Here is a 16,212-nt window from a genome sequence, read left to right as displayed (position 1 = left end):
TGGGGACTCTCGACTCAGCCCTCGCTGTCATCTCAGACACAGGGCTTGGAGTGCCCGAGGACGGCACTGGTGCCCTCCTGCAGTGCCCCTGCCCCACCGCTCAGAGAAGAGGTGACCACCTCTAACAGCCGAGGGGCTGGATGGCCACCACCGGCATCCAAGAACGCGTCCATCCTCAGCCATCAGCAGCATCCCGTCCTTCCTACCTTGTATAAGCAAACATAAAACCATCACTGCAGTCCTTACAGAGAATGACACCTCTCACATGCCTCCCTGGACGTCCATCCTTATTCTTTTGTACGAGTCCTTTTAGACTTTTGACATGAGGAAATTAGAAACAACTCCCCAACACAGAGAAGCAGTAAATAAATTCCCATGTATCCATCACTCAGCTTTAGTAATTATCAGCGTTATGCCAAATCTGTTTCTCCTGTGTTCCGAGGCACTCTCTTTTTTCCTGGAGTTATTTCAAAATGGATGGCAGATACATGTCCGTGGGAAATCGGCCCCAAGGTCATGGTAACTGCGCCCACAGGAGCTTGTGCCTGTGTACGTCCAGCTCTCTGAGCTCTCTCCCTTCCAAGGTTCAGCAACAGAGTTCACCGTCCCTGCCTTCTCTGGCCTTCTAGAAGTCTGAGGCATACACTGTGCAGGGACGGTCACAGAAGTTCTGTGCACGAGGAAGAGGCAGGAGAATGGGAGGAGGCTGTGGGCCATACCCATTTTATTCCCTGCGGCCCGATTTCTTCTTTTTGGAGGGGAAGGAGAAGGGGACAGGGGTGGGGCGAGAAACACAAATGTATTACATAGTTGGTGGCACCCAAATCTGCCGTCCTGAGCTCCGTGTCGTTTTAATCCAACTGTGGGGAGCCAGACCTTAAGAAATAGGACCTTTCTTCTCCCCGGGAGAAAAGTGAGAGAGCGCGAGCAAGAAGTACAGCAGAGAATGGGGACAGGAGCATGCTGCCCAGGCCGCAGCCGCTCCTGCAGTCTCCGTGCCCCCTCTACTTCCTCCACAATGCGGCCGTCCCCAGGGCCCTGTGGTCACAGCATGTTTATAGGAACAGTCACAACTCACTTGACAGCCCAGTGCTGTTGATGTTTTGGTATTCGGTATAGAAAACTGCTTTTTCAAGCATTCCCAGGAAAATAACAGCTGCTATCCAGAACTGGATTCTTAATATGTCTTTCCAGTAGCAGGCAGACCACATCAGCCAGAGTACGCCATATAAAATGTAAACAATGCACATCACCATGTAGAACTGTAGGGAGAGAAGCAACTGCAATCAGGGAGACTCCCAGTGTGAGAATCGGCATTTCTATATTCAAGTGTTAGCCCCTGATTTTCCAGTCACTGCAGAACCAGAAAGAAGGCACGTTAGAGCACCAGCTACTACGGGATCACCTCCACTGAGCTCTTAGAACTTAAAATAGTCCAATTAGGACACAAAATTCATTTTTTAAAAATGATAGACATACTCACAATCATGAGAGGCCAATCTGAGGCAGAGAGATATCCTTTCGGCCCCATCATAGAAAGGGAAACTGGTGAAAGTGAGCGTGGGGACAAAGAAATTGAAGAGTTAAATTAACAATAAATCAGCTTTCTCTTAAGCTTTAAATACAAGCTTATTTCCCTGAAGCCTCCAGAATACAAAGCAGGCTAACAAATGGTACGTGTGTCCAACACACACACACACGCGCGCGCGCTGGAAACTTTCTAGCTGTTTGATCATGTGATCTTATCAAGATGCCTTCACCAGTATACACACGGTTGGGAAACCTGGGCCAACTGACCTCACGCAGAGAGCAAAGTCACACTGGCAATGGCCTGGCCCCTGTTGAGTCACTGACCTCCTGAGGACTTGGCTCTCCATGTAACTGGAGTAAGTGCCTGAACTGAAGCGTCTCGTCGGGTTGCTGTCCGAGACAGTGATAACAAACAGTGTCTAGTACAGTGCAGGCCTCGCCAGGCTTAGCAACGGCTCCAGTTACTAACCGCAGAAGCTCAGCCCTGTCAGCTAGAGTCGGGGAAGGCACTGCCGGGAGGAGGGGGTATCAGCGAGGAGCACAAGGGCCTCAAGGTCTCTGCTCCCTTTGTGTGGTATGGCCTGACTCATATGCCACCTCCTTCAGAGCAGCCACCTCCACCAGACCCACCACAGGACCCCAGCTCTGTGCGTCCCCAGTGGATGAGCGAGCAGCATGCAGATCCTCAGTAGCTTTGGCTACTGTCAGCCCAGCAGATGCCGGCTCTAGAAAATGACAGCCACAGCAATTTGGGGACATGTGACGGCATGCATGCCCTTGCAAACAGATAACTGGGAGCCCACTCTTGCCCTGGGCACAGAAGGGCCACCCAGAGCAGGAGCTCACAGATCACACTACTTCTGCTGCCAGACACACTACTTCTACTCCTAGGCTACAGTGATGCTTAAAAAAAAAGCTTAAAAAACAACAATTTCCAATCCCTAATGATGGCCATGTTCAAGAAACAGAATCTAATCTACTTCAAATACAATTAAGATGCTACCTGCCCATTTCTGTGTGTTAAAAACATTTTCTTTTTAATTTTGAAGGATGGGGAGTTTTGTATCCCAGTATAAAGTGTAAAATTTTTAAATTTATCTTAATTCAAAATTTCTAATCCATTAAGACAAGAAGTTTAAAGTCCCCCAAGTAAACAGATTATTCATTTTTGTGATTAACAGAAATTCATTTCCGTATGATGTGTTTTAAAAGAGAATGTAGATTTGGGTCAATGACAAAAATAGTGACTACAGTAAAAGCAGATAGTAAACATACCATTCAAATTCCAGTTTGCATCTGTTTTGTCTGTTTTAATGGAAACAATGAAGATGTGAAACCCATCTCTCTGTGTCCTTGCGACAACATCCTGAAACACAAAAAAATAACCTTTATTGTTATTTTTTTTTAAATGGCTCTATAAGATACACTCGTAGCTAAACTATTCACCATATTGTAAATAACTTTTAATAACTAAATTGGGTTACTTTAAAAAAACACAAACAGAGAACACAGAGAAAAGGCAGAGAGGGCTGTAAAGTGGACGGGAAGGACCCCATTTTTTGCCGCCATCCATGCAGACCAAAAGGGACGAAGGGGGAAGAAAGCCTTTCCCACTCTTCAACGTTTTCTACTTTTCTTATTTCTACAGGTTTTCCCCTAGTGTTCCCATCCTGTGTTTTATTGAATATTGCCATTCGAATTGTTCTTCTCCTATTAGTCTTCCCATGTTTTCCCCAATCTCAGCAAGCATTCCGTCTTAAATGTGTTTTTAACTGAACTGTGGGGGTAGTCGGACAGCACTGTGAGAAATGACTCGCATCCCGGTGTGTGGGCTGAGTTGTCTAAACTCTTCATGGTGCTACGCTACTAGCAGGCCCCCTGGGACCATAACTGCTGCCGTCATGCCCATGACACCTCCAATGCCCCACGTAACTGGGCCAAACTTCTCCCACTCCTTCTTGAATGTTCCCTGTCCTTCCTTTCACTTCCTGCCCCTCCACCTGTCACAGTTTGTGCAAAGCAAAGAGCCCATCTCGCCACTGCAGAGCGAAGGCTCCCCGCTGTCGCAGAGCTCCACACGATGGTAGAAACAAACAAGACGCAGAAAGTCACAGAAAGAAAGCTGACATGTGCTCTGCTACATGCACCCAGTCCCCACACAACTCCTGACCCTCTCCGCTTCCTGTCTCCTGACTTTCAGTAATTCTCCCAAATAAAAGAAAGGCTGTGTACAAGTTAACCTTCAACTGTCACTTTAAAGAGATTTTTAAACAAAGACAGAAACAGTATACACAAAATTCATAGAGACGTGTGTAAGGAAATAGGCCGTTTCAAATAAGGCTTCTCTTTTCTTTCCCAGGTCTAATAATCCTACTTTATTTCATTCTCCAAATATTTATCCATCAGCTGATTCCTTTCAGTCTTACTGTAACTTGTATATATTTGATTTGAAGACAAATAAAATGACTTACCATTGATCCTTCCTGGTTTGAAACACTTCTGTTATTTGTAATTAGTTCTTTATTCTGGAAAAAATAAAATAATTCCATTTTATATTACTTCAATTCTAAGGGGATAGTTTTAACAATTAAGAAAAAAATGTGTTATGAAAAAAGTAAAATCTGAAAACTGAACACAAGAGAACAAATTTCGCTGTAACCCAAACATGAGTAACAAAATCCTGCTTTTGAAACATCACTTCCTTAATCAGGACAGTGGGTACCATTGGTGGGAGGGTATTAGGAACTAAAAGGAGCTCCGTGTGTTAAAACAGTCTGTACTTGATCTGGGTCTACACTGGCATGTCAGGTTTTGAAAATTCATCAAGCCATATACTTCTAACATACCTTACAGTATGTTTATTATACTTCACAAAATTTTTAAGCAACCTCTTTAAAGTTTTTACTAAAGACATGTTTTCATCTCAGAATTTTCAGAACAACAAAAAAGTAAGTTAAAATGAGCCATAGCCTCACTATCCAGGGATGGTGGCTGGGAACATTCTAGAATCTGGTCTTCCATGCTGGGAGGGAGCAAGCGAGAAGGAGGACAGAGTGTTCAAGTGTGTGAAATGCTGGTAAGTCAACGCAGACAGACTGTCCTGAGAGGTTGAACAATGTGGCTACTGGCAATGCTGACGAGCGCTATTTTGGTGGGAAGATGGGGGCAGGTCTGAGTGGAGTGGAGAGAAGAGAGAACAACACACGAAGTGACAGCAGTTTGTGAGAGGGTGACAAAAGGACCTTCTTCTAGGGTGTTGCTGCAAAGGGTACAAAGAAATGGAACAACGGCGCCAACATCTTACAACGTACTACCATACTCACAAAAGAACTAAGATAAAATTTAACAAATTAAGCACATTTATTAAAACTTTGGCAAAACAGAATTTAAGTTAATACTTGTATTCACTGGGAGTAAAATAGTTTTAATGTGCTAAGACAGATACTCACATATAAAGAGGGAAACACCTGTAAATCACTGTTGCAATCTAAGTTTTCATTTTTTGTTGTCCAACATTCGCTATTCTTAAAATAATGACCACAAAAATCTTCACCATTTCCATGCTCCTGTGACAGCTCCTACCGAAGGTAAAATTCTGTTATAATTTATTTCCATACTTCTATCCAAGAAGATAAGTAAAATTTAATATCTAAATAATACCAAAAATTTATCTAGTTTGGAATACTTGAAAATATGCAGTAGAACAAAATACCAAATAGGAAAAGCGTTTGAATATAGTTTTAAGCAAAACTGAGGTAATCATAACATTTTAGCCCTTTCAATGTGCTCAGATACAGTAACACATAATATAACCATCATCTGACAGTAAAGAAGTGATTAAGGTGTTTTAAATACAAACTACTTGTTCCTGGGGCTCCTTCCATCTTATCTCAGGGATAAAAGTCTTACAGAGAAAGAAAGCAGCATTTAACCAGCAGGAAAGACAGACCAGACACTGAGCAACATAAAGAAAGGTGCAAACCCAACTACAGGCAGTAAAATGCTCCTTTACACATCAGGACCTAGGGCTCTTGCATCCCGGAAGTAGGAGTAAAATCCAAGGGCAGCTTCTGGTCATCATGAAAAGGTACGTTGGCTTCCACTGGCCAAATAAGGACAATTTGAATGAAATAAAAATAGTGATAGATCATAACCGTAACAAGTAAAAACCCATGAGTCCATGCCCATGACTGACAAACAGGAAGACAGAGGAAAAGAGAAAGCTCGTTCTCAGAGTAGAATGCTAATAAATGTAGAAAACATGCGATCAGAAAGTCACCATGTAGCAACCACCCAAGTAATAACTGCTTCATCATGCAAGAATCAGAGGACGTGAAAATAAGGATTGAAGAGGAAATCGGACAGGTATCTACACACAAATACAAAAGTACTTCTTCATAAGTTACTGTTAATAACAAAGAGAAAGCAGTAAATTTACAGTGGAGAAACCTGGCAGAAACTTCCCTAACCAACGGATCAAAGTTAACATCACAAAAATAGGATAAACCAGAATTTTTTTGGTGTGTCTGCCAAAAATATAACCTGAATCTAATCATGAGGAAACATCAGAAATACTCAAATTGAGGGACATTTTGTAAAAATAAGTGGTGTGTACACTTCAAATATATCACTGTCATGTCACAAAAGACCAAAAAAGAAAAAAATAAGCTGCACAAATGCCATGTGATCCTGGAATGGCTCCCATACTAGGAAAAACAAAAACAAAACAATCTGCTAAAAAAGGTGTTATTGGGACACTGGCAAAAATTTAATAAGGTCTGTGTATTAGATGTTGGTATCATTGTCAATATTAAATTTCCTGAACTTGACGATTGTGCTGTGTCACCACCTAAGTGAGTACCGCTGTTCTTAGCAAATATACATGAGGTATTCAGTGTAAAGGGACAAAATACTTAGGGAGAAAGTAAAAAAGGCAATATTCAAGGAAAATGGTATCTTTCACCCCAAATGGAAAGATGATATAAATAAAAGTATGGAAACCTACACATTATTCAAACTAGGAGCCAATAGATGACAGATTAGTTGAAAAGGAACTGATCCCAAGAGATCACGGGAACATCACAGAAACTGAGCACCTGGTGAGGGCATGGGAGCCTGGGGTCGGGGGAACCCCAGCTACAGAGCAGGGGCAAGCCTCTCTCAGGAGCACTCCCACCTTCCCCCACTTTTCCCAATGGCTCCCTCCATCCTCACGTCTTGCTGAGATCTACTCATACTCACGAATCTACCTGTACTCCCGTAAACTCTAGGTTCCCTATTACTAACTTTTTAATAAAGTGAAACTTTCACATTTCTTAAATTGGTTTTTACTGGTATGCGACCCAGTCCCTTTATCAATGGTTCCTACATGTCTGATTTAAACATTTACTAACATTTTTCATAAGATACAAGGAAACGAAAAGATTTGTATTCGTCTCAGAAAACATGTACTTTGATATAATTACAGCATTTATTGCATAAGGCCTAAAGTAATTCTATGGTACTCTGAAACTGCAATCTGTATTTCTAGCCTCCTCACCTGATGAGCTACTAAATCTTTATAATACTCATAATTTTTCCTTCATGGATTTACATATACTAGAAATTTGTGTTAATGTGATACCACCTCACACCTGTCAGAATGGCCATCATCAGTAAATCAACAAACAAGTGTCGGAGAGGCTGTGGAGAAAAGGGAACCCTCATGCACTGTTGGGGGAATTCAAATTGGTGCAGCCACTATGGAAAACAGTATGAAAGTTCCTCAAAAACTTAAAAATAGAATTACTTTATGACCCAGCAATCCCAATCCTGGGTATTTATTGGAAGAAATCTAAAACACTAATTCAAAAAGGTATACACACCCCTATGTTCACTGAAGTACTAGTCACAACAGCCAAGATATGGAAACAACCTAAGCGCTCGTCAATAGATGACTGGATAAAGAAGAAGTGGTACATATACACAACGGATAAAAAATATGAAATAGTGCCATTTGCAACAACATAGATGGATCTTGAGATTATTATGCTAAGCAAAATAAGTCAGATGGAAAAGGACAAAAACCATGTGATTTCACTCGTGGAATATAAAACAAAAAGTAACACACAAACTAACAAAACAGAAACAAACTCACAGACACAGACAACAGAATGGTGGTTATGCGAGGGGACTGTGGGGGGAATGTGAACTGGGTAGAGGGTCAAATACACAGGGTTGGAAGGAGACTGGACCCTGGTTGGTGGGCATGCACACGAGTACACAGATGCTGAATTACAAGGCTGTACACCTGAAATGCATATAATGGTATTAACCCATGCTACCTCAGTAAGTGTAACTTTAAAAACATTTGTTTTACTTACTTCCAGCTGAGAATATTCATTTTGACAGGTATAATGCTTCAAGTGCCAATCTATGGTAAACCTCACAGGCCCGGAACAATGAAATGACTTAACTGTTTAGAAAAAGAAAGTCTAATTTTACAATAACAATATATATACTCCATTATAAACTTAAGGTTTCAAGAATGTAATTTAAAATAGGCTACTTCGATGAAACACTGAGTACAATGTTACCTACTTTCTCCAAAAGTCACTGCAAAATCAGACAAATTCATTAAATGAAATTATCATAGTTAATCAAAATTTGCTGTACTAGTGTTCATTTCATATATGTGTTGTGTCCAGTGTTAAGACCAGCTGAGTAGCCAGATACGATGCCAAGACACTGCTTATTTCACTCTTAAATGTCCTCTTTACTGTCTTATTCATTCAAAAAATACCAAGTAAACACCCCATGTATAGCTAGAAGGGACTAACAGTGACGGAGAGCAATCCATATCCGAGAGCAATCCCTATCCTCGCCATAAGAGGCACCAGAGGAGGGGAGGGTTAATAATTAAACAGGCCCCCAGCAGTCTAGCAGAGCAGGAACAGTGGGGCACTGGTGGGCTTGTGGGGGGGTGGGTAGGCCTCTAAGGTGAAGAGCAGCAGGAGTTAGCCCGGTGAACAGGGGGTGGAAGAGTTTACGCACAGGCCCGGGGTGGGTGAGAGCATGGCTCCCGCAGGACCACCTGGAAACAGTGCCTGTGGCTGAACCACAGCTGGGGAAGCTGGAGGAAATGCATAAGGCTCTTATGCTCCACTAGGAGTTTCCAAAGCACCACCAAATGTTTCAAGTGGGAGAGTTGCATGAAAAGGATTGCATGAAAAGACTGAAAAGGATTAAGTCTAGACTGAGAGAAAGCTCTTTTGGGAGTGTTGTGACAGCATGGCAACTGGCTTCACTCAGAGCGACTCATCAGAGTGAGAGGGCAGAGCAGACGCCACAGTGTCTTTTACGACCTAGTGTCAGAAGTGGCATGCCATTCCTTCTGCCACGTTCTACTGGTCAGACCAACGTTGACAGAATATGGTAGGGGACTACACAGGTCATGAATACCAGGAGGCAGGGACCACTGCGAGCCATCTCAAAGGCCAGTAAGCAGCAGGAACCCAAACAGAGCTGAGACTGACGTTCCAGAGGCTGAGGGGGCAGAATTTCTGGGGCAGAACACCCAAAACCTGGGAGCTACACAGAGAAGAGTGAAAGAACTCTGCACAGAGGTCCCACCTTGGGCTTCAATTTCCTCTTACCAAGGTCTTATGACCACTGACGGTCTGATGTCACTGAGCTGCTTTGAATCACCTCTGCTTTCTAGCTGACAGTGGGCCTACTTCCCTCAGCCAAGACCCACATGTGGCGGACACCAGCACGTGATCAGAGCATGGGGAGACAGAGAAAAGGGGCATGACTCTGGGTCCCCAGGAAGCCAATGTGTTCTGCCCAACAAAAAACTACTCCTTACCCCCAAACTTTAACCCTGACAACCAACCTTCCCAGGCAAGATCCTGGAGACACTAAGAGGAGTTGGACCACAGCAAATGTGATCCAAAGTCAACCATTAAAAATACCGAAAATCTCAGGCTCTGACCTGGTAATCCTCACACAGCGGGCCTTATGTGGACAACACGATCCCTAACAAACACTGTCACTTCCAGATGCCCCAAAATCCTAATTAAAATGTTAGTCTCCAGTAATTTTTATTTTATTTTATTATATGATCATGTGTATATTTAGAAAATTTTGAGGAGTATAAAGGCTTTATCATAATCACGACATTTCACATGTTCATAAAAGGAATTCATCTAGTTTAAAAGGCTGAGATCCAGAGTCAAATTTCACAGCAGTCAAATACTTTTTTGCTAAGCCTACTTTATTATATATTAATTATAGTTTTAAAATAATTTATAATTTTCTGAGACAGATCAGAAAAATCAGTTCTTGAAAATAACCAAGACTGAAACAAAAGAAACCCTTAAAATGTAGAACCACTTAAAAACAAAACATTTGCCTAGTTTATAAAATATCCTACTTTATATTAATTTAGCTTAATGTATTAATTTATAATATATTACATTACTAATTTATAATGTATTGTTATACTAGCATTATAGTTTACTATACTTACCAGAAAATTTGATCTCAGTTGAGTTAAACATAATTTTCCTAAATATCAAAGGTCCTGATTTCTAAAGTGAAAAACACGAAAATATAAAAAGATCTCGTTAAACATTTTTCTCTACTGTTTGAGTATAGCTTTACCCTGTAAAATACATAGTTCTAGTCCTTGCACAGCTCCCTATGACCAGAATGACTATTTTCTAAAAGGGTAAATATGATTACGTCACTCACTTGCTTAAAGCCCTGCACCCCACACTGATAAGGCTGGATAGGGGAAATGCGCCCCCCACCAGCGACCCAGCCAGGGGCCAGCCACACCCAGGAGCTGAGGGCAGCTGCCATTGCACAGCAGTGCTGCTCCCACAGGGGACCTGCCTGTGCCCCTGCAGTGAAGGTGTTTCTGATAAAGCCCCCAACCTTCCCCCTGCACTGTGATGGCTCTCCCCTGAGGACTTACGGCAGACCGGCGTCACTGCAGCTCGCAGGGCTGGGCATTATCAGGGCTGCCCTCTCTAGAAACTTCCTTTCAGCTCCTCCAAAGTGTGATCTGCCTTCCTGCCCTCCAGACCCTGGTGGTCTACCTGGAAGCTGACTTAAAACCCCTCTCCGCCCCGCCTCTCTTTCTTCCTTGTTAACTCCTTCTCAGCCTTCAAAGCCCAGTTCACAAGCCCCTTCCTCAGGAAGTCTTCCATCATACCCCCAACCAGGCCAGGCCCTCCCTCATGCGGGCTCCACCATTCAAACACTGTATTACTTAGTCTGCCCTCACAAGAGTAAAAATGCTGTGAGACGTGACTGTGTTAAATGGACAAGAGGTTAGGAATGAAAGCAAAACACTGACGGGACAGGCAACTCTTTCCTGAAAACCCTTTCCCCTCCCAACAGTTTCAACAGCAGTAACAATAAAACCCCAGCCCGGGTCTCTCCTCTGAGCCCCATGTCCACATACCCAACTGCCTAAAGGTCCCATCCACCAGGATGTCCCGCAGACATTCCACAGCACGCTGCCCTAGGCCAGACATCCCTCTCTGCTCACCTCTCCCTGCACTGTCCACCCTGCTTGTAGGTGATGCCATCTTGTCACCTTAGCCACGGCCCCTTCCAGTCCCTCACCTCCATTGCCCATCGACCAAAGTGTGCCCACTTTATCTCACACACACACACCCCCAAACTCAGCTCCTGCTCGCATTTCCTGCTGTACTGCCCTGACTCAGACCTGTGACACTTTTCTGCCCACACTGTGTAATAACTGTCCCTCTGTCTTGAGATCGGGGCCCAGAATTCATCCTGACAGCAGCCACAGTGATCAGCATTCATACCCAAAATCCTTCATCGGCTCTCACTCATTCACACCCCAAAATTTCTACTGCTGGCCTAGGGACTTAATCCAACCAATAAACGGAGTTTGGGCCACAGGCGGGCCTTTTAAACAAGTTTTGAATTAGTTGACATAATAAAAATATGGATTCTGCCTTCACTTTTAAAAGGCAGACCTGGCAGTTGTGTGCGTCCTTTGCCACATGGTGTCCCCTAGCTAGAGCCAAACGGCAGCTTCCCTCATCAGAAGGGGTATACAATCTGCAGCCCACTGCATTCTCCCCCACCTCCCAGTCCTGAGCCATCTCACTTCACTTGCTCGTGTGACTTCGCCGCTGCAGGTCCTTAACAGACCCGGGCCTCAGGTTCCAGGCTCAGGTATGCAAAGCTTATGGTTTCCAGAGTCCCCTCTGGCCTTCCTGACAGAACACTCAGCAGAAACACTATTTCCTGCACAGCTGCTGCTCTATTCCCCCCTTCCTCACCAAGGTTTTTTAAGACCCCACCAGGCACCGACTCCAGAAAGCAGGGTCAGGTGACCTCTTGGCGCTCCAGTAATAACACAAGATGCTGCCACATGTGGTATGTAATGACTGCTCACGAATCTGTTGTCCCTACTGTGTGGGCTTCTGGAGAAAGGGCCATTGTCTGAAATTCAGCTTTGCAACAGCACTGGCCAGTGCAGTGCATGGCGCACAGTAGGTGCTCAGACCTTTACAACCAAAACAACCATTTCTTGATAGATGTGCAGTACACATGAAATGCCAACTTTCCTTTCCCCTTCTGAAGGACAAGTTCTGGCCACTTGAAATGGGAAAAAAATCAGCCTACTCTTTGCAGAGAATGGGGAAAAAAATCAGCCTACTCTTTGCAGAGAATCGTTTTATCGACTGCTACTGGCTTGAGTCATACAGGACTCCCAATTATGAGGGACCCAAGGCAAAACGTCTCTCCCTCACCCAGGAAGCAAAGTCATTCTTTCCCCATGGCCTTTGGAGTCTCACCATCCAGCGCGTACGTGGCAAAGATCTTTACACATAGTCGTTTACCATTCTGCACAGCTGACTGGCTTTCAACACTGTGCCCTGGGACTTAGTTTATGACACAGCTCATTCCCTCCAGAAGCCTGAGTGCGGTTCTCTGAGTGTTGCTCCTTTTTGACCAGAGCAATGCACTAACGGAAATATGCAGGCTCTATTGCTGCCGCGGGGAATGGGGCCCCCACGCGTAGGGTCCTGGGAGAGATGAAAACCAGCCACTTCTGACCCTTTGCACAGCCTTTCTGTCGTAGGAAGCATCGTGGCTTCGTACTACTTTCTTTTTCTGGTTAGGAAATCAAAGTAGAAGTTTTGCCTCTAGAGTTTGGACATATTTCCAGGCTGGAAAATACTCCTGTCAAAAGGGCTGGACGGGTCGTCCCACCTAGAAGCACGTGACATGAGGCCTCTTCCCGATTTCCTGCCCTAAAGCGTTTCGCAGGACTTTCCAAAACACCCCCCGTGCGCCCCGACATCATCTCGGGAAACCAGGCTCCCGGTGCTCAGGCGGCCGGGCCTGGAAGGAAGGTCGCTGGGCCGCCGGCCTGCAGACGCGCCCGCCAACGCTCCGCCTGCACGCACACCTACGGGGGCTGTGCAGTCCCGGCCCCCTAAGAGGGACAGAGGGTGGGTGGCCCGCGTCCCCTTCCCAGTTACGGAGCACACGGAAGCGGCCCGCGCCTGCTCGTCTCTGCCGGAACTGAACCGGGAGCCCCCGTGTGGCCTCGCGGCGTGGCCCCGGGGCTGCGCGGGACGCGGCGGGGCGCCGAGGCCGGGCTCGGTCAGAGGGCAGCCGACCCTGCAGCGCAAGCCCGTCGCCCCACGCCCCGGCCGGCGGAGGAGGGGCGCCCGTGGGGCAAGTCCGCCCGGTTTCGGGGCCCCGAGGCCGACGCGCGCCACTTACGTCGCTGACCGTCGCTGCCCAGCGCCCGGGCTCCGGGACAGCGCCCACGGCCGCCGGCGCCCAGCACAGCAGGCAGAGCGCGGCGCGCAGCAGCGGGGCCCCGGCCGGCCTGCGACGACGTGCAGCGGCCATCTTGACGCGGAAGCCACCTGGGCTCGGGACGCCGGAGCGCCGGCCACACCTGTGCGATTCCGCCGGAGGAGACCGGGGGTCGAGCCCGGGAAGCGGGGCCGGGCTGGGCGGGAGCTGGAGGAGGAGCGGGACCGGGGAAGGGGACAGGCGGGGCCGCAGGAGGGCGTGCCCGCAGGGGGGCGTGGCGGGCGGCACGGGGGCGGGGCTTCGGGGGGCGGGGCCAAGCGCGGCGGGGCCGCGGGTGGGGGCGGGCTTTGGGGGCGGGGCCAAGCGCGGCGGGGCCGCGGGTGGGGGCGGGCTTTGGGGGCGGGGCTAAGCGCTGCGGGGCCGCGGGGGGCGGGGGCGGGGGCCGCCACGGGGGCGGGGCTTCGGGAGGCGGGGCTAAGCGCTGCGGGGCCAGGGTGGTGTCGGGGGTCCGGGGGCGCGTCGGCCCGAGGCAGAAAGCTCAGGTCGCAGACTCGGCTGGCAGCGTTGGGCGCCTAGCGGGGTGCTTGGGGTGGAGTTGAGCGCTACAGTTCTGCTCGGTGTGTGTCAGTTTCTTGAGTCCTCTGTACGTACCCCACCCCGACCCTCTCAGCTCACATTGTTCTCTAAATTCGTGTAAAGTGCCCGAGAATACTTCGAGGTCGGGGTCGGTTGAACCTAAGGCATTGCGCTGGACGCAGAACATTGGTAGGACAGTTAGTCATTTCTGGAACACATGAAGTTGCCTCATTACTTCAAGCTAAGAGGGGCAGAGCTTGCGTACTTGACCCTGCATCTTCAGCTGTGAAAGCTGAATAAATGTCTTGCTCTCAAGGAGAACTACTTTTTAAAAAATTATTGAGTGTAAATAATGTCCAGCGGGAGAATAGAATCCTGGATTAACATTGTCATCAACGTAAAACAAGACAGATGTATAGTCAGGCGCCCTCGCTGCCTTATCAGTCACCACAGATCCTCTGTGCCTCTGCCTTGCCCAACAGGCAGTGCCATCATTTGGATATGGCAAGGAGTACCAGTGTCCAAGTGTCAGAGGGCAGGGCAGGTGGGAGGACAGAACACAGATGGCACTCGAGTCCTGCAGGAAGAGTCAAGGGTGCGTTAGCTGTGGGGCCAGAGATGCTTGGAAGGGGTTTTAGTTAAGACCAGCCTGTGCCACTCCTGGTGGACTGTTAAGGTCTTACAGATGACCGGCTATTGGTGTGGGATGGACAAGGGAAAGATATTTAAATAGTACCAGAATGCACAGGTTCTCCTACACCCTGTCAGGAAGACAGCACATTAGTCTAAGGACATCAGATAGGCAGTTGTGGTTTTTAAGCTTGGAGGACAAGGTGCCCAGAAAGGTCATTTGGGCTGTTATATGAAAACTAAGATGGGTATGGGTGTGACCAGTTAAGAATATTTCAGTAATTTGTATAACCAATTAAGAATAAGTTACAGTAACCAGACAGAGTGGCCTCAACCGCAGCAGTAACCATGAGGAGGGAGATTTGGATGGATTCCACAGATATGGGTGATGGAGATTTTAAATTAAAAAGCCTGGTGATTGATTAGATATTGGGGCTTACGAAGGAGAGGAGTTGAGGCTAGTACCAAGGCTTCTGGCTGGAACAGCTGAACTGTGGAACATCCACAGGAGGAAAAGATGTGAACACAATAGGTCCAAGTTCCCCCTCCCCTGGGGTGGCCAAATGGAGCCATACACTGGATATGAGTCTGATGTCAGGAAAATCAATTGGGACTTTGTGGTCATCCTCATGTAGATAGAGTCTGAAGAGGATGAAACTGCCAAGGGAGACCAGGTCAGGGAGGAGAGGAACACTGGAGGCTAAACCCTGAGGAATAAATGGTCATAAAAGGAGGAATCAGGGCCATTAGCTCAGTGGGTCTCAATCCTGGCTATGCAGAAGCGTCACTGAGGAGCTTTACAAAATACCCAGCCACTATTGCCCGAAAGATGGTGGCAGTGGAGATGTAGTTTTTTTAATCTACTTGTATTTTCCCATAATCCGCCATAGGATAGTATAACCCCTGTCAACTGAACAATAATATCAACTAGGTATTCTGTCACCAAAAAGGATTTATTTGGGAAAAGGAAAAAGGGCTGCAACCCAGCACACGCAGACCCCACAAGCCACATGTACATTTTGGCTTATGTGCTAAGATGGAGGGTATTTAAGGCAGGAAGACAGGAAGTGAGAAGCATAGAGTTTTATGAAAAGAAAGTTAGGACCATAGAGTTGGACTAGGTGGGCTCATAAACTTCCATGAGCTCAGCTTCTCTCATTGACTCCCAGCCTGGTCAGTTTCCTTCAAGTCCCAGTTTATCTTTATCAGCCCAGACCCACAGGCAATATGCACAACACAGTCAGGACAAAGTATCCCACAAAGCTTCAAATACAAGTAGGTGCTATCAGCATCTGGACAGGAAGAAGCATGGGGAACAGTGGGATATCAGGCAGAACTGAGACAGGAGAACCTCACATCCCCAGCAGGTACTCACTGGAAATCAAAGAACAGCTAGAGTAGAGCAAGCTCCATAGGATCCAATTTGCAAGTGAGGGAAAAAGGACCTGGAGAGAAGGTTTAACTGTGTGCAGGAGTCCGGGCCTCATACGTTGTTGAATCTAGCAAATGGAAGCTTCCATCCAAAATAAAGTCTCATGAGAAAAGAAACTGTTAGAAGCAGAATTAAAATTCAGCAGGAGGGGAACAATAAGAGAGAAAAGAAAGAGAAGGTTCAGATAAAAGTGGCTGAGGTGGACAGAGCTAAGGGATCTGAGCAAGCGCAAGGCCATTTTCTTA

General features: G+C 46.5%; 1 protein-coding gene across 2 annotated transcripts in view; it reads right to left on the bottom strand.

The window, feature by feature from the left end:
* TMEM87B (transmembrane protein 87B) overlaps positions 1–13,587 on the bottom strand; it is a 37,729-nt gene extending 24,142 nt beyond the window's left edge. Inside the window, exons 1-8 of one of the 2 annotated variants that reach the window (XM_081068351.1) lie at positions 13,291–13,587; positions 10,040–10,100; positions 7,893–7,984; positions 4,980–5,108; positions 4,002–4,055; positions 2,806–2,896; positions 1,484–1,545; positions 1,079–1,262 (exon numbers count right to left, since the gene is read on the bottom strand). In XM_081068351.1, coding sequence (XP_080924477.1) covers positions 1,079–1,262; positions 1,484–1,545; positions 2,806–2,896; positions 4,002–4,055; positions 4,980–5,108; positions 7,893–7,984; positions 10,040–10,100; positions 13,291–13,422 — 805 coding nt within the window. In that variant the 5' untranslated portion in view covers positions 13,423–13,587. The remainder of the gene's footprint in view (positions 1–1,078; positions 1,263–1,483; positions 1,546–2,805; positions 2,897–4,001; positions 4,056–4,979; positions 5,109–7,892; positions 7,985–10,039; positions 10,101–13,290) is intronic. The other variant, XM_081068350.1, reaches the window with a different exon arrangement.
* Positions 13,588–16,212: the final 2,625 nt, after the last annotated feature.

The sequence above is a fragment of the Rhinolophus hipposideros genome (assembly GCF_964194185.1).
Source record: "Rhinolophus hipposideros genome assembly, chromosome: 12".
NCBI lineage: Eukaryota > Metazoa > Chordata > Mammalia > Chiroptera > Rhinolophidae > Rhinolophus > Rhinolophus hipposideros.
Note: the sequence above shows the minus strand (reverse complement) of the source record. Positions and strands in the feature narration are given on the sequence as shown.